The following is a 21855-nucleotide window of genomic DNA, read 5'->3' as shown; positions in this document are numbered from 1 at the left end:
AAAAATGAAATTAAAATTTTTTGCATGTAAACCCTCCTAAATATGTGAAATTGCATGAATACCCTCGCAAAGTATTATTTATATATATACCCATATAAATATTTTCTTTTGCATATCTAACCATTAAAGATATTTAAGTCAATTTTAATTTTAAACTATTAATTTTTTGATGGCATTAGATGGCGTGGGCACATATGCAAGTAAAAAAAAATAAAAGGCATGTATGCAAAACAAGTATTTTATAAGAATATACATATAAATATTAATTTTAAGCGGGTATTTATGTAAATTTTTATATTTAGATGGTTATCTGCGCAAAAAAAACTCAAAAGTAAATTATACTTTTGGCCCTCTAGGTCTGGCTCAAACCGGATCGGATGCTGAACCGGAATCGACTCACGGTTCGGTCCAGAAGGTTCGCCGGTCTCCTCTCCTTTAAAGTCGAAACCGGTTTACCAAAGGCCCAGAACGGAGGTACGCTTCCCCCGCCCTCTCTCTCTCTCTCTCTCTCTCCCCCCCCCCTCCTCTCCCTCCCGCTCCTCTCCTCTGCCTATCCTTTGGTCCGCCCCCGACCACAGTAACCCGACGCCACCCTCCTCGCCGGAACCCTAGTCGGGCCAGCGATCTCCGTCGCTGCACATTTTTTCTTAACCCACCGCCGCGGTCGTGGCTCAGGCCCCATCCACTCCCCCAATCCCTTGTCTCTTCCTTCGGCCTACCCCCACTCCCCGGGCAATCCCAATCCCCCGGTGAGACCTTCCAAGGAATCCAATTCCTTGGTCGAACGGGCCGGTCTGCGAGGGTTAGACCGGTTCATGCGGTGGTCGGAGAGGACAAAGCGTGCGGCTTATACGGTTCGTTTTCATTCCTTTTAATTAGCTTGTTTGGGATTTTTGCGTATATGCCTCTCGAAAGTCCCTTATTGATTTCTCTACAGTTAAAATAACTGAAGTTACATTCATGTTTCGTAACATTCACTTCCGTCATTCAAAATTTCAAACCTCAATTTGGTTGAATGAATGAAAGTTAATTGAACTTGTTCATTGACTATCTGTGCGTGCTTATGTCTCTATGTAGTCTACAGGCACAAATTCTGAAAAGAGGAAAAAAGAAAAATAATGAAAATTTAAAGATGACAATGTAAAATGAAACATGGGACTAGTTTTTGAGGGCAGATAACAACAACTAAGTGGTAATATAAGATGGTAATGTTATTTCTTATCTGGAGGATGTCACTTGATGCACTTTTCAGATTATTTTTGAGCGCATATATGCAAGTTTTAGACTTTCAGATGGACATTTATGCTTTAATGTTTCAAGCGGCACGAAAGCAAAAAAGCACTTTCTCAAGTGTATATATGCAAAACACCAAATTCTTTGCAAAATTTTTGGGTGCCATTCATTGAGAATGATTATCATCAAGAAGTTATTTGGAAATGTGAGGTTTCAATCATGCTGTAATCCTGCTGGAAAGGCCTAATTGATTGAATTTTTTTTGGTAGTTAAGCTGTTCTAACAAGAAATAATGGGTGATAACAGCAAAGTAACAGTTCTATTTGACAAAATAATTGGCTCAAAGATGAACAAGATATGTCAAAGAATATAGTTTAACCTTGTGCCTTACGAGAAAAACAAGGACCATTACAATGTTATAATGCCCATCCTAATGGTTTTGGAGGGCTCTCTTCAAGGCAAATTGACAAATAAGCCATCATTTAACGGTAAAATAAGAGTTGTTACTCTACATTTCCTCTGTTCAACTAAATGAAATAATATATTCTTTGCATATTCAAACCTCTTGGCCAGCTAAAAAAAAATATCTTAGTGAACAATTGCTTGAGCAGAAATGCCAATGTTATCCCTATAATTTTCCATTACCATTACAGCAGTCATTGTTTTTTATCCGAACCCAGAAATAATTGGCTGAGCTGCGAAATATTGACTGCTATATCTATTGTAATGGTAAATAATGGTTTCAGATGAGGTCCACTATTTGGTGATGTCGGCATCATTGAAACATTGCTTACAAGCACATCATATAAATATGCTCTATCCGAAGATTTATCAGACAGTAGGCAATTGATTTTAACATATTTCTGTTTCTTGGCTTTGTCTCCAGGCATCTCCAACAATCCCAGCCTTCACTAGTTCCATTGCTAGCTAACGTGCCCTGCTTTTTTGCTTTGCTATTAAATTGCTCAACTCATGATTCAGTGTCTAACCTGGACTGGCAATTTTTTTCAGCTATTCATTGATTACTGTTCCATGGTGACCTGGAGTTGTGAATAAGAGATCACAATATCCAGCTGAGGTGTATGTATTGCCTAACTATGAGCTTGTTCAAGAACCACTGAGTTTTGCTAAGTGATAGAGTTACAACAATGGGTGAGAATGATGTTTTTGCTGATCACATCATTGCTGAATTAATTGATATGGGCTTTGAGTTTGCAAAAGCTATAGAAGCTATAGAAGCTGTAGGCCCATGCCTCGATGATGCAGTAGAATTCATTTTAAATGGTTCTTCTGATAGCAAAATGGCTAAAAATGGACAGGTTTCAAGTAATTTTACTAGCTTCACTAGTCAAAAACGTTCTTTGGGCAAAGTTGTCATGTCATCACATCCTTCAAATAGGATGGAACAGTCAAGCATATCACACCATATTTCTTCATTTGGTAGAACAAAAAGAAGCATTTCCCACAGTGCTTCTGGCACTTCCTTTTCTGGAATGAAAAAATTAAGGTCTAGCAATTTAAATCACCCCAAAGTCCCTGATGTTTGTATGAATTCTAATATGGAGCTTGCATCCCAATCTTTTCAACAAGATGTACAAACTCATGTGCCTCCCATAGAGTTAACGGAGTTGCCACAGGAAAATGGAAGCTTTCGGAGTGAACAGATTTCACATTTATGCAACTTTGAGAGTGAAGAAGCTGAATTGGACTGGGAAGACAAAGTTAGTAGTGTTTTGCAAAAGCATTTTGGATTTTCATCCTTGAAGGGTTTCCAGAAGGAAGCTTTGGAGGCTTGGTTAGCTCATAGGGATTGTCTAGTTCTTGCTGCCACAGGATCTGGTATTTCACCTTTTCTTATATATATATATATATATATATATATATATATATATATATATATATATATATATATATATATATATATATATATATATATATATCTTCTGCATCTGTATTATATTCATGATGTTGAGTATGTTTTTGAAGCTATTTAATATAAGATCATCTTGCATCTGAATCAGCTACTGATTGTGCAGGCAAGTCTCTCTGTTTTCAAATTCCAGCATTATTGACTAGCAAGATTGTGATTGTGATTTCACCCTTGATTAGTTTGATGCATGATCAGTGTTTAAATCTAGCAAAACATAGGATATCAGCATGCTTCCTTGGATCTGGACAACCTGATAGAAGTGTTCAGTGCAAAGCCATGAATGGTGTATATAGGATAGTATATGTTTGCCCTGAGACAATACTAAGGTACTAGACAACTAGCCTTATTCCTTTTGCCTGATTCATGCTCTTAGTATGGCTATTTCTATATACACTGATAATATGGAACTATCTTCATACAGACTCATGGAGCCACTTAAAAGGCTTGCAGAGAATCCTGGGATTGCACTTTTTGCAATTGATGAAGTTCATTGTGTTTCTAAGTGGGGCCACGATTTTCGACCTGACTACGGGTCTGACCTCCTGCTTGATAGCTTAATTTACTATTTTGATTGGGTCCCGCCCACCCCCGTTTTGTGTCTTAGGCTGGAGTAGTAACAATTTTTATTATCTTACAATTGTTCTTTCTATGTATGATAGGAAATTGTCAGTGTTGAGAGAAAACTTCAATACCTGCAATTTGAAGTTCTTAAAGTTTGATATTCCACTGATGGCGTTGACTGCTACTGCAACAATACCTGTTCGCAAAGACATTTTCAAGTTATTGCACATGTCCAAGGAAACAAGGATTGTACTGACTTCTTTTTTCCGACCAAACCTTCGATTTTCTGTAAGTCCCAGTTTTCACTTTCTGGATAACCACTAATTTTTCCTCTCAATTACCTAAAATATAGAATGGTCCATTCCCTATATTTGTTGTTTACTAATGTTTTGTAATGTGATGTTAGCTTTTAATTGATATCATGCGCATATTTTTTGCAAAAATTGGTTTTCCTTGAAATGTTGAAAAAGCCATACACAACCCTGCAAAATTGAGATCCTTCCAGAGATACCCACCATCAAGGCATCAATCTCCATTACTTGCCACATGGACATTCCCCTTTCCCTCCTAATACTTATATGTATGTACATATGTAAACAATAAGAAAACAAACATACAAATATGTTTTTGGATGACAAATTAGTATTTAACATAGTTGTTGAGTGTGACTCACAAAATAAAGTAACTAATGGTTAGATTGGCCCATACTTCAACTTATTTGGACTCTATGTTGCAATATGGCCTGATAGTGTGGCACAGCAGCCCCAACCTGGTACCACCCGCACATGAAATGCTCCCCAATATCATGTTGATAGATGGCCAGGATGGTACAATATATACACTATGTAATAATATTGTGGTCCTTGTATGATGGTTAATGTGTGCTTTCTTCCTACCATGAAAGTATTCTGTACCTGTCAGAGTGAAAGCAGAATGGAACTTGATGGAGACAAATTGAAACCTGGATGTGGATTGTGCTTGGATGGTTCTAATGAACGGAGCATGTTAGGGGCATAAAAGGTGTTTACAATATATATTCCATCACTATAAAATTATAATAGTTAAGAGCCAAACATTAACTTTGAATTACAAAAAAAATAATATTAGCTTGCTTTTCACTTTAAAGAAACCATATCAAGTAATCCAGAAAATAATCCTTTTCCCACAAAAAAAAATTTGTTAGCTCAATAACAGTCTTTTATGAAGATCAATATTTTATTAGGAAGTAAAAAGAAAATTTGTGAGCATGGTTGTAACTTGTAAGTATATTTCCTTTGAAAAAAATGTAACATTACAAGGGAGAGGATTTCCGGTAGTTGCAAGGTACCACTTGGGATGCCGATTCCAACAAAGTGGAAGTTCCACCAGGATTTTCAAGTTCAATCTTTTATTACACTGCTTCTCTCATTGACAAGCTAAAAATGGTCTTTAAAATGCTACATCTAGGGCAAAACGTGATAATAAGGATTGTGTGGACGTGCAAGCATTACAAGTAGAGGTATTGATTTTGGCAGTGCATATCATGTGCATATGTAAACTCCTAGTCACCTGACCTTTCTCGTTAGCTGTTCTTTCTGCAACTTTCTTGTCAGATTTTAATGTTCAAAATGAAAACAAAAATCATGGATCATGCTTTGCATTCTTACTTTTTTCCCCCATAATTTGTAGGTAAAACATAGTAGAACGACTGCATCATCATATGAGAAAGATTTTCATGAACTAATAAAAACATACACTATGGCAAGGATGAGTGGGAAGAAAGGATTGAAACATCTTTTAAATGATTTAGAAGATGATTCTAACAGCTCCTGCAAGGCTTCAGATGATGGCATGTCTGATGAAAATGGAAAGTTGGTAAATGGTATCAAAAGTCTTGAGGATGATCACTTTTATGAAGATAGTGATGATGCAAGTTCAGCAAATGAAGATTCTATTGTTCCTCCCTTAAGGCAAAATCAACTGACAGCTGAATATCTTGAAGATGACCTAGACCTTCCTGACAGTGTGAATGAATTTGATGGTAATGATATTCCATCATTTTTACGGTATCTTCTCTTGAATTCTATCATCTATGTCAGTCTGCTGTAGCTCTTAAAATAATTTCCTCATTTTCTCATTTTAAGTTACAGGTTCAATACCTTGTGCAAACTTTTCATTATTGTATTCTTTTTTAAGAGAACATGACTTCCCATGAATGAGATGTCAGTTAATATCTTAAACTTCTGTTCTCTATATGCTTAGTGGTATATATGCAGGTCCTTTCCAAGATCATACACTTGTGCATGCACATCTTCTTTTCATGATAAAAGCTAGTCAAAAAGAATTGAATGATATAATCTATTGTATAAACAATGTATATTTCTTGGAAACACCTATTTCAGTACACTCACACTCAATGTGTGGACGTTATTTGCTATTAATTAGTTGGAATTCATGGCTGTACAAACATATGTGAATGTGCTCCAGCAAGGTCCCGGTTTCAATTCTTCTTGTGGAGTTTTGGGTGTTTCTAAAGTTCCGTTAAGTTTTTGAGCTTTAGTCAAAATAATTAGGAATAATCAAAATAATGAAAATTATAAAAATAAAAGAAGTTAATAAATGTTATCACATACTATTTTGTAATATTTTGGCTAATATAGGATCTTTTTAATTTTGTATAGATACTGTAGGTTTAGGGTGAACTTAGTATTGTATAAAAATATACTTTATAAAGTCTACTGATAATTGAAGATTTAATTATCGAACTTCAGTTGTTCGAGAATTTGTTTTGTTCAACAATTATGAAGCTTTTAGTGCCTAATGTATTATTTTTCATTATCATTTTGAGTAGTACCCGCAAGCATCTAGCAGTTGGGAATTTCCTTGTGTTCTTTGGTGTTATGTAGCCATTTAACTAAATACATATAGTGTGACCATTCAACTGAGCATGTTTTTTATATAGTAAAATTAATTATATTCCCTTTATATAAAGTGTTAATGACATGGTTGTTTTTATTCTCATTGTGTCTTGTTAATTTGTTAATACTAGTCTAAAGGTTGTCTCAAGTTTAATTGTTAAGGTACTTTATTAGGGGACCTCTATGGAGGCCTTAACCCATTAAGGAAAATCTACCTTTTCATTGAATTTCTTAGAACCAAAGTCCTAAATGCTTCTAATGCTAAAAAAAATTGAAAAATGAAAAAAATCCATTCTACCTAAAGAAAATACTTCTAGAAGGTCAAATTTATCATCCATGAGCAAGCATCTACTCTTTTGACCAAAACAAGAGGTGAAAATTGTTGGCATATTGAAATTTTCTAGCTAATTGAAGAAATGAATAGATGGCACCGAGGTCTGTACCGACCTATACCATCCATGTTGATTGTACCTTATTGCTATGGTACCAAGGCTCGTTTTGGTAGATGAGCCAAATCGATCTGTTCCGGTATGAATCAAGCGGAATTGCCCCATATTGCTTGATTTCGGATAATACCGGGGCGAAGAGCGAGGAAAAGTGTTGGAAGAGTATCTCAGTGCGGGATGCATACCATTCCAAACTAGTAATTTATCGGTATAATTCTTAGTTCCAGTTTTGCAGACCTTAACTAATTTCAATATATCGAGTCAACAGAGCATCCATGATCAGTTTTGGTTAGTTTCAACCAAAATTTACTGAAATCACTGAAAACAAATTGAAACCATTGACAAAACTGACTGAAACTGCCAAACTTTTTCACCACATTTCCTAGAACCAAAATCCTAAATGCTTCTAATGTTAAAAAAATGAAAAATAAAAAATTCATTTTACCTAAAGAAAATACTTCTTAAAGGTCAAATTTATCATCCATAGCAAGCATCTGCTCTTTTGACCAAAACAAGAGGTGAAAATTGTTGGCATATTGAAATTTTCTAGCTAATTAAAGAAATGAAGAAATGGCACCGAGGTCTGCTGTACCTTATTCCATTCTACCTAAAGAAAATACTTCTAGAAGGTCAAATTTATCATCCATGAGCAAGCATCTACTCTTTTAACCAAAACAAGAGGTGAAAATTGTTGGCATATTGAAATTTTCTAGCTAATTAAAGAAATGAATAGATGGCACCGAGGACTGTACCGACCCGTACCATCCATGTTGACTGTACCTTATTGCTATGGTACCGAGGCTCGTTTTGGTAGATGAGCCAAATCGATCTGTTCCGGTATGAATCAAGCGGAATTGCCCCATATTGCTTGATTTCAGATAATACCGGGACGGAGAGCGAGGAAAAGTGTTGGAAGAGTATCTCAGTGCGGGATACATACCATTCCAAACTAGTAATTTATCGTTATAATTCTTAGTTCCAGTTTTGCGGACCTTAACTAATACCAATATGTCGAGTCAACAGAGCATTCATGATCGGTTTTGGTTAGTTTCAACCAAAATTTGCTGAAATCACTGAAAATGAATTGAAACCATTGACAAAACTGACTGAAACTGCCAAACCTTTTCACGACATTTCCTAGAACCAAAGTCCTAAATGCTTCTAATGTTAAAAAAATGAAAAATAAAACAAATTCATTTTACCTAAAGAAAATACTTCTTAGAGGTCAAATTTATCATCCATAGCAAGCATCTGCTCTTTTGACCAAAACAAGAGGTGAAAATTGTTGGCATATTGAAATTTTCTAACTAATTAAAGAAATGAATAAATGGCACTGAGGTCTGCTGTACCGACCTGTATCCATGTCGACTGTACCTTATTGCTATAGTACTGAGGCTCGGTTTGGTATATGACCCGAATTGATCCGTCTTCCGGTATGAATCAAGTGGAACGACCCCGTATTGCCTGATTTTGGATAATATTGGGGCGAAGAGCGAGGAAAAGTGTTGGAAGAGTATCTCGGTGCGGGATGCATACCATTCCGAACTAGTAATTTACCGGTATGGTTCTTAGTACCAGTTTTGTGGACCTTAACTAATGCCATTATGTCGAGTCAACAGAGCATCCATGATCAGTTTTGGTTAGTTTCAACCAAAATTTGCTGAAATCACCGAAAGCAAATTGAAACCATTGACAAAACTAACTGAAACTGCCAAAGCAAACGGGAACCAAATTTCAGTAGACAGTTTCAGCTTGTTTCCAGATAAAAAGAATTTTTCAGTTATTAATATTTTTTACCAGGATTTGTTTAAACCCAACTGGTTAAAGAATTCATGTATGAAATAATTTTTTCAACGTATATGTATTCCATTGGGTTTTTACAAGTAACATACACCAATAGCATTTCAATTGATAACTAAAAATATATTGTAAATAAAATTAATGTGGACTTATTATTTTGCTTCAAACTCTATAGATTTGAGAATCTAGACTGATGTTTATTAAAAAATATGACAAATATTGGAATTGACAAAGTAATTTTTGAGGCCTTTCCTTGTAGTTTTGCTTTGGACTTTACCATTGTAAGATATGCTTAGCTATGTTCTCAATTTTGTTTATGTTTCTTCTTCAGCTTGTTGTCTGATTCTAATTACAAGATCAATGGATGCATATTTTTTGGCAGTTTCTTGTGGAGAATTCCTTGGAACTTATCCAGCTGAGAGCTCTGAGTTTTGTGGGGCATCTGAGGTATCTGATCTTCAAGGCTTTGTAGAACAAGGTCCTACAATTATATACATGCCTACCAGAAAAGAAACACAAGAATTAGCAAAATATCTCTGTAGATCTGGTGTTAGGGCTGCAGCATATCATGCAAAGGTATAATATTTGCTTTTGTTATAATGTGATCTGTGCTTGTTAGTAGTGAGAATGGCCTAGATAAAGGATTCTAGAAACAGAGTCCTTTAATTTCCTGTAGGCCAGCACAAGTTTCACTATGTTATTGGGATATGAAACATCAAGGACAGAGACATTCCTTGGGTTAATGGCAGTAGCTTGTAGGGATGAATATTGATACTTCTGAAAGCATTTGGTATTAATTGTCCTTCAAATGTGCACCTTCACTAAATGATTTGGCTTTTATTTTCTTGCATTGTGTGCACATGGCTCATTCCTTAAAATACTAATACCCATTTCGGAACATTTTTTGATGAAAATGGTGGAATCCAATCTCAAGTTCAAGTGTCTGGACTTGGTTAGTTATCCCTAATTACAGACGGCTTTTGATGCTTTTTGCCAGCTCTGGCAGTTTCTGGTGCTAGTCTAAGCAGGTGGGTTTTCACAGCACATCTGAAACAAGTTGAGACTTAGGTTGGAATTTCATTAGATTGGCCAGCCAAAAGTCCAAATGTGTTATTTTAGCACAAACTTTAAACTAAGCAAGAACCTGATTTCCCATCACCACCTAGTCTCTTTCCAAGCTTTGTGAGACTTGCCCTCGGTTTTGCAATAACTTGTTTTTCAGAAACTTTGAGGTCATTGTTTTCCTAGCTTTCTAGGTATTTTCTCATAAACATGGGTGCCAAAAATTTTCTTACGTGAAGATAAGGAACTATAGCCAATTCTTGGCAAATCATGTCTCTTCTTCTTATTAAGTGGTCAATCTCAAATTGCCCTCTTATTTTTTTTGGTCCTAGCCATACTAATTAAGAATTATCTCTCTGTTGTTAACTGTCACTGATTTATTTTACATATTCAGAATCTTTAGGTTCACATGCAACCTTGTTCTGTTGTTTGCAACCTTTCAGCACTAAGATACTAATCAAAGTATATATTTTTGCATGAACAATTTGCAGATGCCTAAAAGCCATCTGAGGCGTGTCCATGAAGATTTTCATCAAAATTTGTTGGAGGTAATCTGGATTAGATAGCAAGGTTGGTTATTTAATATATGCTGGATGTTGCAGAGTTTCCTCCCCAGGCTTATGCTAGAGTGGTGTATGCCATATTATGGTTGCTGATCTAATAAACATGATTTCCTTTTATATTTCTAGTAGTACTATCTCCATTTCAGATATCTGTCTTCTAAGCTCGTTTTATTCCCGTACTAAAAGGAATTCTAGCATATTACCATAGACTATCACCTTTTGTTAATAAACTGTAGTCAATAGCCCTACATCAAGGCTTCCCAGTAGTATCCAAGTTGGAAGGTTTTTGCAACCACGGGCTTGTATCGCTGTTGATCTCATCCAGTGCATTTTGTCTTTTTTAACAATGACAAGTCTCCTCAGGGCTATGATACTTTGACCATATTACCTTTGATACTTAGTCAAGTTGCATGATGAATTTTCTTTTTTAAGTCAAGTATTAGCTTTCAGCAAAAAAAAAAAAGTCAATTATTAGTTCTGTGATGCTAAAAAAAAATCTTAACCTAAGTTTATGTCATCTATGTCTTGATTTGATTAACAACATTTATTTTTTCCTTCTATACATATTATGTCTCCCCTAAGTAACCTCTACTTGGTTTTTTGCGGTTCTCAACTTCTTTGTCCTCGTTTATCATGGACTACAATATTAACGGGAAAGTTGACTTCTACCAGAATGGATCAGCTCACTCAGAAAATAACATCAATTTTTTTTTTTTTTTATATTGCAAGAATGTTGATCAAGTGAACATACCAGAAAGTTGAAATTACATGCTTGCTGCTTCTAATTTTCTCCATTTCAATATACTTGGAATTGGTTCCAGGTTGTTGTGGCTACAATTGCTTTTGGAATGGGAATTGATAAATCTAATGTTCGAAGAATCATCCACTATGGTTGGCCACAGGTGTGTATTCGATTTCTTAATAAAATATATAGAGTAATCATTTTGAAAATAGCAGAAGACATATCTTAATGTCTTTTCGCTTTGCACATTTGTTTTTGAATCTCGTTTTTTTGAGACTTCAGCATAAATTTAACACTTCTGCCTATTCTGTTCAATTGCTGTTATCAGAATCCTTAACCAAGTTGGAATCATTAAGAGTTTTGTCGTGCATCTGAAAAATATTAATAGCATATATTCTGATTTTATTTTGCGATGAAACCTAAGAGGGTCTAAGACGTCAACTCTAGAAGCTCTAGTTTTAGAACAATTGAAAAGGTGGAAAATAGTAATAGTATTGTAGAATCAGTTGGTTGACTTCTTAAGCTAACACCTTTAATTCATAGGTGGTGATGGCTTTGTTTTTGGATTATATATGGTTCTAAAATTATTATTCTGGTCCACTGACAAAACCATACTGCTTAAAGCCAGTACAGGTACTAGCCATTATCCTACTTATTCCATGAGATGGATGAGAGGATGATAAACTGCATTTGTAATTAAGCACATAGCATCCTTGGTTAGATGCTTCGCATATATGAATATGCATGCATATGTTATCCTCGTTTTTTTTTTAATGAGCCAGTTAACTGAAAGTAGGTCAGAAGATTTGAGATTGATACTTAGAAGTTCTCTCTGACTTGGAAAGACATGTGGTAGATATTTCAATGCCCAGGCCAGGTCTGTTATCCATGTAATAATCCTCAATTCTTGAACAGCATATAGACTGAGGAATGCAGGGGGGAAAGTAGGGAAAGGGGAGGCCACTGATCTTGGAATCCTGTTTTGAGACACTGGAATCCATATAAGAATGGTGATTTCCGGAATCCCGGATAACTTTAGAATGTGAAACCAGTCACCTTTTCCAAGCCCCACCAAATCTTTTCACCACCTTATTTCTTCAGCAACTCCAACTTGTATATGGGATATCATGCATATATCGGAGTTGGACACGTAATCCTTCTCAGCCATGCGCATCAGTAGTCTTTGTTTTGTTCTTGGTATAGAGCAAAGAATACCTCGATACCTATTCTCTAGTTAATGTTCTTTTCTTGTTTGGCATGTTATTTGGAACTTAATAGTAAGCTTCTCAAAGCCATTTTATGTGATTCTCCATTCATTCTCTTGCATTGACCAACACAGTTCTTAGTTAACAACTTTGTATATAATTATAGCCGGACTACTGCTGCTGCTTCTTACTGATGCCAATGCAACTTATGCTTGAGAGAGTACTCATTGTGCAGTAGTCGTTGCTTGTATTTTAGTACGTTATTACCAATTACGGTTGTTATGTTATTGTGTCTCGTCTTCTCTTCTGCATTTCTATAGAGGTTTTTGATTTTTTTAATAATATCTTCTTCCATAGTCATCTGTTCTTGTTTTGGCTGCAGAGTTTGGATGCTTATTATCAAGAAGTTGGTCGAGCTGGAAGAGATGGAAAACCATCAGATTGCAGTATGTCCATGGACTATTTCTAAACTTGGTGCACTGAAATTTATAGCATTTTATTATGAATTCAGTTGTAATTCACAGCTTAGCATCTCTATCTTTCCATGAGAGCAACATTAGTTTTTCTGAAAAAACTAATCACAATAAGTTGTATGGGTACGTAATATTTTAAACGCTTGCTTAACTAAGTTGGTTTTCGTAGGATATGTTGTCCCAGTGGTATCATATGGATTAAGGTGATTAAACTTAACTATAAAATTGCTAAAGTTCTAGCCATTTAGTTAGTATGTTTGTAGCGGCTAGAATATACCTGAGTATGCCTTTCTCCTCTCCGCACAAAATGGACTATACGTGGTTTGATGGCAATAGGTTATTGTTCCCTTAAGTCTTGCATGTATAACATGATTTTTTCGCCTTCTTTATCAATCTTTCTTAACAAAAGATACATTTAATACTTGCATAAATCGCTGCACAGTTCATGACAGCTTTCTAGGGCTTTAAACATGACATTTACTTCTGACTGTCAGATACAAACCCAAATGAATATATGAATTCTGGCTCAGAATGTATATTTAGTCAGAGACTCAGAGGTATTCAAATCCAATTTGCTTCTGAAAATGGGATTGAATCTGGATAATCATATCTGCATCCAGAAGTGATTGGAATTGGGGTTTTTATCTTTCTTTTATCATATCTATGTGCGACTGATGTTGAAATATATTATCAAACAACATCGTTATATATTAGTTCTTGGTCTTGAATCTGAGAAGAACCGCAAGCCTGATTTTTTTAAAAATATTTATTAGATTTTAATCCAACCATGTATATTTTTTGATCTAAATCTCAAATCTTAGGTCATCTGGATAAGAACATCTAGATTTAGTTACAGCTATTACAATCATACCGAGATGATTATTGGTTCACTTCTAGTCTTGCATAGGAAAGTGTGAAAGTTAATGGGAAGTTAATCTAAATAAACTTTGGAAGAAACTGTTTAGAGGGAAAATAACCAGACCTAGAGTTTAGTATTCCATGGTTTTCCTATTAAAAAAATACAAAGCATGCCTATGTGTTATACCCGATCAAGGGCCTTCATTCTCAGCTTCCAAAATAGTGCAAGGGAAGGACCAATTGACAGAGAGAAGGTTGCACAAGTGCTTCTAGATCTCGGCGGAGGAAAGGAGGCGACTAGTCGCTTCTGGCGAAGCAGCGAGTTCATGGGCAAGCGAATGAACGAGCCAGTGAGCAGCGAGTGTAAATGCAATAAGAAGTGAGATTTTACGACAGTATCTGCCTATGAGATTTGTAGATGTCAAAAATATTTGTCATCAAAGATGCATCTGATGTCACAGTCTATTTAAATATTTTTCAGAATTCATCTAGTTTTTTATGAAATTTTGACGCCTCTTTGTTGTCTCTTTCATCATGGAAATTGATTAACCATCATCATTCACCTGAAATTAGCGTTGAAGCCTCTGAATTTCCTTATTATGCTCAGTATCCTGAGGTCTAGTGGTAACTTCCATTAACATAGTTGGAGGAAGGCTAGTGCTTCTTGGGGAAATATACTGTTTTCTTGCTAAGATCACTCTTTGCTTTTTGTCCCCTATGTTTTGCTGCTGAAGTGATCTGTGGCATGCCCAAATTTTACTGACCTGAGACAGGTATATCATATCTCAAGCATCAATTGATCTTGCTGTGAGAAACTTGTACTCTTAAATGGAAACTTTGAAATGCAAATGATTTGTAGAATATCAGTTCCTGATCCAAACAATTAAGCTTAATTATCAAGATTGAAATTTTCGTTGGAGACCTTAGTAGACATACAACTCAACTGTTTTCTTTTAACTCTGTCTGTATATCTCATAGTGTACTTCTAAATTTGTTTGGGATTTGTGGCACAGCTTTATATGCTAATTTATCAAGAATACCATCACTACTTCCTAGTCAAAGAAGTGAAGAACAGACAAAACAGGCATACAAAATGCTATCCAACTGTTTCCGGTAAATATTTCTTGACTTCTCTATCCTGAGAATCAGACTTTCCCATCTTTCCATCATATAACTTGCATAAAAAGGTGTGTATGCAATTTTACAGATATGGTATGAATACTGCAACTTGCCGAGCTAAAGTGCTAGTAAAATACTTCGGGGAAGAGTTTAGTTATGACAAATGCAACTTGTATGTTCATCTTCTTTTGCTCTCTCACTCTCTCTTCTTTCTATCTCCCTCATGTTCTATACATGACCCTGAGTCAAACCAGCACAAATATTAACTCCTATTGCCTCAAACATCTAGGAAACAATTTAGACAATCTAATTGGGAGTTAAAATTATCTCAGCAATAGGTGTTTATTCTCACAGAAATTTATTGATAATGTTGCGTGCTTGAAATGGATATCTTGAAATACTGTACACCTCTTGTAGTTATTAAATGGTCAAAATTCTGGGGTCAATCTTTGAAGTATTATTAGTTGAACTTTCCTGCTGCATTAACCTCTCTTGCATACCCAGCTTCATTTTATAATGGTATTCCTGGAGGTCCTTTTTTGGTAATGCTGAAGGCATTATTGATGAAAACAATTGTTGATTCTGATGAAAATTTATGTTAATATTTCTATGCATATGCAGTTGTATCTATATATCTCAATAACAAAGTTATTTACATTTCACAAGATGTTGATGGAAAACCTTTGCTATTTGCCTTTTTAATTAATATGGAAGCTATATAACTATTGGAAACAATAACATGATTATATTTGGCAATTTAGAAATTATTTTGTGAGTCTTGCATTTAGTTCCATATATTTTCCATTAGTTTACGTGTTTTAATGATAGGTAGAATTGGAGCTAGGTGGATGGAGTGGTGCTAGGTAATCAACATAAAAGTCAAAAGGAAGAAGTTGTACAATAGAAGAAAGGCTATTCTTGGTCTGAATGTTGTGTTGTAAGAAATGTTCCTAGCATTTAAGCTGAGCACCGAAATGATGTGAATGGAAGGTGCATGGGTGGTCTAGGTAGGACTGCATACATTAGAGGAAGCAAAGGTGTTGAACCAATTAAGAAACTATTGAGTTGATATGGATGCAGAAAGAGGAGTGATCTAAGGTAGGATGCATGAAAGAGAGGTTTTGGAGAAGCTTGAGATGAAGATGGATGTAGCTCATGGTAGAAATAACTTTCTAAGAAGGATTTAAAGAACTCCAAATAATTAATGATTATAGTTATGGTTAGGTTTGATAAGTGAGTGCATGCAGTTTATTTCTAAATTTGGTTAGCATCAGAATTTATTGTCATTAAAAATGTTAGAGTTGACTTCTTATGAAGTAACAATGTTCTAAAATGTGACGTGCATCTATGTTTCCTTTGGTTTCTTAAGGTTAGATTATTTCTTTACATTGTGTTATCTGCCAATGTAACAGGGACAAATCATACCATAAAATGTAGGTGGTCAGGACATATCAGTCATGGATCATAAGTTCATTTTAATTATATTGGCTATGAACTAGATCATGTTCATTATATTCAAATAAAGAGTAAAGAACTGTAAATGTAACTTTTACAAGATTCCCTCCTCAATTCCTTTTTTGTATGTAGCACGCTATTTGTCTTTACATTGTTCATCTCCTCTTTTAGGCTTTTCTTCTTTTTTCTCGTAGAAAAAAAACACTTCTGGTGTGCAGGTGTGACATCTGTGTTACTGGAGCTCCTGAAATGCAAAATCTGAAGGAGGAAGCAGATATTTTTTTGAGGGTTCTCAGAGCTGAATGCGTGAGTTTTTGTAGCACTTACATACTATGTAATATGTATTATCTGCATTTGATATTTGATCATCTACCCTTTCTCGGGTTCAGAGTTCCATTGTCTTGCTAGACTGGTTTTCCATTTATAGTAGTTAATATTATCATTTCTGTTCCAAACAAGCTAGCAAGCATTGTACATGTGATCTGTTTTGCTTCTGGATGTTTTCTCAAAAAAGTGATCAGGGCTCAAAGGCGTCAAGGAGGGGCTCAGTTTCATTACTGCCAGCTGCAGAAAATAGATTTCTTTTTCACATAGAGTGCAAAGGAACTGCTCTTGCATCCAAAAAAGTATTGGCATAAAATTCTTAAGTTTTTATTGCAAAAATAGATGTTCCAGGTTCAGAATTTGTAAATACTTTCTTCTCTTGATTGAAAAGCATTTACAGTGAAAAATATATGATGTCTACATTTTAAAAATGGATTTTCTAACCGTCTATTTTTCTAATTTCTTATCTATTCAGTTTGTTCACTAATATTTATATTTGTTAAAATAGGGAGAGTTGAGCAACAAGAGTTTTCTTGTTATGATGAGCAGCAGCAATATTTATTTTAAATTCCTCCAGATTTTATGTGCCTAGTTTTTTTTTGAAGGAAAATACATATAAAAATCACATTTGCTACCCTAAATCTCCATCCCTCAAATATTTTGCAGTGTTTTCATTGAAATTAATGTCTATGAACCTAATGACAAATATATGATAGTGAAGATTTCTCCGTCATGGCTTCTTTAGTTGCCTGCAACTATGTTTTCCTCAGTGAAAGCAACATGAATTAGTTTGTATATGTATGCTTGGGAACCGGTCTAATGATTCTTGGGCAAAGTACTCTCAAAAAGAGAAGTTTATGCCAAATACAGAAGTGCATCGTGGGCCATCCAAATCAACAATCCACAGCATTTATCAGCATATGCATTTGCTAAAACAAATTTGAACAAAAATTCAAGTGGTTAGGAACTTAGGATACTTTCCAACTATCGTCTGAGCTAAGTATACTTCTTGTTGTTTAGAAATTATTCAACTCATGACTGCTTGATGCTTAGGTAAAAAGCACCCAACATGGTATATTTAGACTAATAAAACCTATAAAACCTGCAAACATATAATTTTAGTCTACATTTATAATTGTTTATTAATCTTTAGATTATGTTACAGAAAGAAATTTCTTATGCATAGATTCTTCATCTTTGTCTAGTAAGGCTTCTTAGATTAGCATATGTTCCTCTATTAAAAAAAATTTCTAAGATTTATGCTAGCAAAGATGTAATTAAGTGATATTTGTTTGTGATATGTATGTTGGGTATGAAATGTTTAATTATATGTCATCTATATTTGTTCTTCTTTTCAGGGGTCGTCAAGTATTGGCACTGTATCACACGATGGTGCAATATACAGTGGATCTGGTAGCAGGAGGTTCATTGAGAAGCCCAACTTCAAGATGGTCATCAGTAAAATAAGGGAACAGGTTTGTATTGAGTATACTATTGCTGACATATGCAAAGCTAGGGAGACTGATCTCAAATTGATTTAGGCAAACTGTGGAGAGTTATTGAAACATTCATTGTAAAACATGGGATCCTCATGTAGATTTTTAAACATCTGCTTCAGGCATATATTACACAATTATTAAATGAGGTTTATCATCAGAAATTTGTCTTCTTAATTAACAACGTGATATTATGCTATCATTAAATATATATCTAATCATTAGTGTAGGGAAAAAGAGGAAATAAGAAAAGAACAAGTGTGGGAGGTCAGCTTTATGAGTCCTTCATAGTTTGTGCCTGTTAAAAGGCTAGATCCTTTATCCATGCCAGCTCTCGTGTGCATAGAATTCATTAGCATTAGCAGAAAAATATCAAGATTTAATGCATAATTGATGTTTCTTTGTGGAAATTATTGTCCTGGACCTGCCAACCCACCCTCACCCACCTGAAGTTAATGGTTTTGGGTGAGGGTTGGGTTTGGTGTGGGTTAGCCAAGACCAACCCAATTATAATGGTGTGGTCCTTCCAACTTGATGGATCAGCATGAGCTTAACAAACCTTTCAAATCCATTCCCAAACCCCCTGGGATAGTGGTAATTGTAAGATTTCTGAATGATGTACTCTGCAGCCCTGCTGCTATGGCAATTACATGACTAGATTTTTTTTATTTACAAAGGAATAACAAAATAATAAGATACTGCATCTTCGAGGTTAGATTGATGAACAAGCTATAGTTAGCCCTTATTTCAACCAACTTATCAGAAGACGTTAGAATGATACTAGATAAACAAGGCAACATTCATTGAAGTCTAAGAACTATATTCACCATCTTTTAACGTATAAATTGGTGCTGAGGACTTGGTAAAGGCAACATTAGGCAAGAAAGAGACCTACCATGGAAACCTAGAAATTAGTTATTGCATATGGAGTAGACACAGCAAAGAAGGCAATATTTAGCAGAGGGAATTATAGTTATTTGTGAGGTGCAATTACAGGTTCCTCCCTAATTTGATGCTGAGAAAAGAATTGTACTTCAAGTTGCATGAGTACTGCTAATTGTTTTTAAATTTAAGTGCATAAGATCTCAGTTCTTCAGATGTTTCTAACAAGATCTTGGGAACTCATGACCTGTGTACAGTTCCATAAGTTTGCTGCAAGTGATCGTTTATGGTGGCAAGGTCTTGCACGCATATTGGAAAATATGGGATATGTTAGAGAAGGAGATATCTCGGTGAGAACTTGATATTGCAACAGCTCTGTATGGTTAATTCTCAGACATGTTTGGCTTTTTTTTTTGACATCTGAAAGACATATTATCTTGTTCAATTATTCAATGTTTTAGTGTTCTTATTCGTATTATCATTATGTGAGGCTTCAATTCAAAACCTTGTTGCTTAGCTATCTAGAACTGACACATAACCGTTGGCATTTTCATGTTATTGCTAAGTAGGAAACTGATGATGAGAAGAAACTATGATGCAATGAATAGATACATTGCAAGAACCTGCTGCAATGAATAATGATTAGGAAGACACAATGAGCACTACTGAATAGCTGAAGGACTCTATTGAGGAAAACGTTAATGTAAATTCATGCAGTGTGGCTAAAAGTCTCCAATCTGCCCTGTTCGGACAATAACCCTGCCACAGACACATCGAGACATATATGGACACGCACACGTCCATGTGAACATACAGACTCACTCAGATATATAAGCACATACATTCATGTCTGTCTACAGACACAAACTCATACAATTTATGTAACTATTTTAATAGAGTGACTGACATAGCACCTACCTAAATTTGACAAGAAAGTCCTCAAGTACATGGCTATACATATGTTAGACTGATCACTTATTCATGATCTAATTTTATGGTTGTATATTTGCAGCCCCACGTATCTATACGGTACCCAGAGCTGACGGACTTGGGATTGCGATTTCTGCATTTAGAGTCAGAGAAAACTTTGTATGCATACCCTGAAGCTGACATGTTACTATCAGTGCAAAAGCATAAGCCACACTCTTCTTTCTCAGAGTGGGGACGAGGGTGGGCTGACCCTGAGATCCGGCGCCAGCGACTACAAGCGAAAAAATTTAGGACAAGGAAAAGGAAAAGACAGTCTAGGAAGCATAATCAGGATCTGAACACTGTCAGAGGAAGGTTAGCAGCAAAACTATCAAAATATAAACATTAAGGAATGACGGATGATCGCAAGAATTCACGATTGCTCTATTATTGCTGGAACTTGACAGTAGGATGTAGAAAGGCAAGAGAGGATCAAACACAAAACCTTTTATCTGCATCATCAAAGGAAGGTGGTTTTTTTTTACCGTAATATATGTCAAAAGTGGAATATTCTACTTTGATTAGTGGCATGATGACTGCCACAAGCATAGCTTAGTTTCCTTTTCAATATTTCATTCATTGCATTACCAATTTTTAAGTGACATTTGTTCGGTCTTTTCCTTTTTCTTTTTCTTCCTTTTTGTTTCTTTGAGAAGAAAATGGGTCAACCTTTTCTGATTCTTGTATTGTAACTTTATAAGAATGATTATAGGAAAGTTGTTCCGCAACTTGCAAGCAATGGGTAGCTGTTTGATGTTATATCATACTCCCATCTTCCACATTGTTGCTTCATTACCAGTCTGCCTTATGCAATTTAAGATCTATTAGAGCCCTAGGAGTCTGAATGAGCAACTGTTGGTGCCATTTTATAGATCTCATTAGCATTTATACTTAATGTAGTTGATGGCATCTAGTGCTGATGGAACTCTTTTCTCATCTTTTATTTGCTGATGATTTATTACTTGTATCAAGGGCAACGACCAGTAATGCTATTCTACTGAAGATGATTATGATCGATTGTTGCACTCAGTCTGGGCCCTGGGCAGAGTTTTAATTTATCCAAGTCACACATTTTATTTAGCCCCAATATTGAGCCAAGAATCAAGCAGCAGGTTTATTCTTACATTGCAATTCCTCAAAAAGATGGTACATGGCCTTACCTTGGAATTCCTATGTCTACCTCTGCTCTTAGATCCAATGATTTCAGCCCTGGAAAGCTGGAAGTGGAAATATTTATCTCAATCAGGTAGAGTTTGGCTGCTACAATCAGTTTTGACTTCTTTTCGAATGTACATGATAGCCAATAGCTCAATTCCTTTGAATGTGCTTGATAATTAGAGATGATGTTTAAAGGTTCTCTTTGGGGGATGAGTTGGATAGGAGGAAGGTTCATTTGCCAATCTAAAGTTAATGGTGGGCTGGGGTGCTCAAGTTTGAGGAGCAAGCGTTACTACCTTTGTGGCTAGAGCTGCAGGAAAACTTATTTTGCAATCAAATTTATTCCGGAGCCTATTTATCATTCACAAATATGACTTTCAGAGTGGCTGGTCTAATTATAGTTCTAAAAGATCTTCATCAGTTTGGAAGGCCGTGTGCAAGAATTTTCATATAGTGGAGGGGCTGTTTCATTGGCAGATTCACAATGGGAAGAACATTTAATTTAGATCTATAGATTGATATTCCTATAAATATAATGGCTATTCCCATTAATTAGTCCCTTGGTCATGAAAACTGCTTATTGTGCCACTATGTAACCTGGGAGAAGGAATAAGATGTCAACAATTAAATGATATGCTGCCTACGGAGCTCCTCACTAAGATTCATTCCAATTTCTAAAAGT

General features: G+C 35.5%; 1 protein-coding gene across 4 annotated transcripts; it reads left to right on the top strand.

Annotated features, from left to right (window-relative positions):
- Nucleotides 1-470: 470 nt before the first annotated feature.
- Nucleotides 471-20779, top strand: RECQSIM (RECQ helicase SIM). 4 transcript variants are annotated; one of them, XM_008807535.6, is made up of 16 exons: nt 471-854; nt 2245-3072; nt 3270-3489; nt 3585-3695; nt 3823-4012; nt 5393-5744; nt 9250-9443; nt 10421-10477; nt 11314-11394; nt 12822-12885; nt 14784-14883; nt 14978-15061; nt 16563-16650; nt 18027-18143; nt 19304-19396; nt 20059-20779. In XM_008807535.6, the coding sequence occupies exons 2-16, from the start codon at nt 2382-2384 to the stop codon at nt 20362-20364; spliced, it is 2748 nt and encodes a 915-aa protein (XP_008805757.4). In that variant the 5' UTR covers nt 471-854; nt 2245-2381; the 3' UTR covers nt 20365-20779. The 4 variants fall into 4 exon arrangements, with proteins under 4 accessions (XP_008805757.4, XP_088573012.2, XP_008805756.4 ...); XM_088716886.2 differs by having other exon boundaries at nt 16539-16650; XM_008807534.5 differs by having other exon boundaries at nt 2120-3072.
- The last annotated feature ends 1076 nt before the right edge of the window (nt 20780-21855 follow it).

This window comes from Phoenix dactylifera, chromosome 2, assembly GCF_051530095.1.
Source record: "Phoenix dactylifera cultivar Ajwa chromosome 2, Ajwa_hap1_PhDact_Kaust_v1.1, whole genome shotgun sequence".
NCBI classification, from domain to species: Eukaryota; Viridiplantae; Streptophyta; class Magnoliopsida; order Arecales; family Arecaceae; genus Phoenix; species Phoenix dactylifera.
The sequence above is the reverse complement of the archived record's forward strand: the minus strand, read 5'-3'. Positions and strand labels throughout refer to the sequence as shown.

Bases quoted from the DNA above. Each gene is read 5' to 3' on its own strand.
- RECQSIM (XM_088716886.2), top strand. From the start codon at position 2,382: ATGGGTGAGAATGATGTTTTTGCTGATCACATCATTGCTGAATTAATT. The intron at 4,013-5,392 runs GTAAGTCCCAGT...CATAATTTGTAG, and splicing joins GACCAAACCTTCGATTTTCT to GTAAAACATAGTAGAACGAC. The intron at 14,884-14,977 runs GTAAATATTTCT...GCAATTTTACAG, and splicing joins ATGCTATCCAACTGTTTCCG to ATATGGTATGAATACTGCAA.